Source organism: Emiliania huxleyi (genome assembly GCF_000372725.1).
Source record: "Emiliania huxleyi CCMP1516 unplaced genomic scaffold EMIHUscaffold_2795, whole genome shotgun sequence".
NCBI classification, from domain to species: Eukaryota; Haptophyta; order Isochrysidales; family Noelaerhabdaceae; genus Emiliania; species Emiliania huxleyi.
In genome coordinates this window covers 1-1,563 of record NW_005199931.1, presented here as the reverse complement: position 1 = coordinate 1,563, position 1,563 = coordinate 1, and the positions used below count along the sequence as shown (strand labels likewise).

The following is a 1,563-nucleotide window of genomic DNA, read 5'->3' as shown; positions in this document are numbered from 1 at the left end:
GTTGCTGTTCGCCCAAACAAAGTGACTGGCGCGCACGGCTGGCACACTCACACAGGGGTACACCACGAAAGAAACCTAAGACGGCGTGCCTCCTGTGGTACTCTCACATCTCACTTCCCCCCTTCCCCCGTAGCCGTACGCGGCAGCGTCCCTTTTATTATTTATAGCGAGGATAGGTCATATAGACACAAACACAGACCCACATGCTCACAGACCCACATACTCGCGCCCCACACGCCATCCGGTGCGAGAGCATCTTGAGCTGCGAGTTGCCTCTTATTCGCGCTCCCCAACCGCCCGCGCGTACGCCACTGCCGCCTCCACCGCCGTGCCGAAGCAGCCGAGGGAGACCTTCTTCCCGCCCATCTGCACCGCCTGGAAGCGGCCGTTGACCTTGTACACGCCCCTGTAGCCGGTACTGTTGCTCGAGAGGTGCAGGCGCAGCCCCTCCGCCTCCGCCACGACGCCCACCCGCAGGAGCGCCGCTGCCGCCTCGTTGTCGGAGTCCGTCTGCACGGGGGCGTCGGCGGCGACCGCCCGCGCGTACGCCACCGCCGCCTCCACCGCCGAATCGAAGGTGCCGAGGGAGACCGCCCGCCCGCCCACCTTGCGCTGCGCCTCGAAGCGGCCAGTACGCGGCTCGCGCACCCCCTTGTATCCGGTGCTGCTGCTGCTCGAGAGGTGCAGCTGCAGCCCCTCCGCCTCCGCCACAATGCCCGCCCGGAGGAGCGCCGCTGCCGCCTCTTTGTCGGAGTCCGTCTGCACGGCGGCGGAGTCTGCGCTGCCCTCGCCGCCGTGGGACGGCAAGTCCATGCCAGAGAGCACGACCGCCGTCTCCTCGGCGCGACCCGCCGCGCTAGCATCCAGCCTCAGTCCGTGGGGAGGCTCGAGCACGTCGGCGGCGGCGGCGGCGGCAACGACAGTGGCAGCGGCGGCAGCGGTGGAGGTGGCGGCAGTGGCGGCGGTGACGGCAGTGGCGGCGGCGGCGGCGGCGACCGCCCGCGCGTACGCCACCGCCGCCTCCACCGCCGAATCGAAGGTGCCGAGGGAGACCACCCGCCCGCCCACCTTGCGCTGCGCCTCGAAGCGGCCAGAGACGCGCTTGGTCACGCCCTTGTAGCCGCTGCTGCTGCTGCTCGAGAGGTGCAGCTGCAGCCCCTCCGCCTCCGCCACAATGCCCGCCCGGAGGAGCGCCGCTGCCGCCTCTTTGTCGGAGTCCGTCTGCACGACGGCGGACTCCGCGCTGCCCTCGCCGCCGTGGGACGGCAAGTCCATGCCAGAGAGCACGACCGCCGTCTCCTCGGCGCGACCCGCCGCGCTAGCATCCAGCCTCAGTCCGTGTGGAGGCTCGAGCACGTCGGCGGCGGCGGCGGCGGCAACGACAGTGGCAGCGGCGGCAGCGGTGGAGGTGGCGGCAGTGGCGGCGGTGACGGCAGTGGCGGCGGCGGCGGCGGGGGGGGGGGCGGCGGCGACCGCCCGCGCGTACGCCACCGCCGCCTCCACCGCCGAATCGAAGGTGCCGAGGGAGACCGCCCGCCCGCCCACCTTGCGCTGCGCCTCGAA

General features: G+C 71.7%; 1 protein-coding gene across 1 annotated transcript; it reads right to left on the bottom strand.

The window, feature by feature from the left end:
- Window positions 1-276: 276 nt before the first annotated feature.
- Window positions 277-1,275, bottom strand: EMIHUDRAFT_123650 (hypothetical protein; the record flags this gene model as incomplete). Its single annotated transcript, XM_005776480.1, has 1 exon — window positions 277-1,275. One exon carries the CDS (start codon window positions 1,273-1,275, stop codon window positions 277-279), a length of 999 nt encoding a protein of 332 aa, XP_005776537.1.
- Window positions 1,276-1,563: the final 288 nt, after the last annotated feature.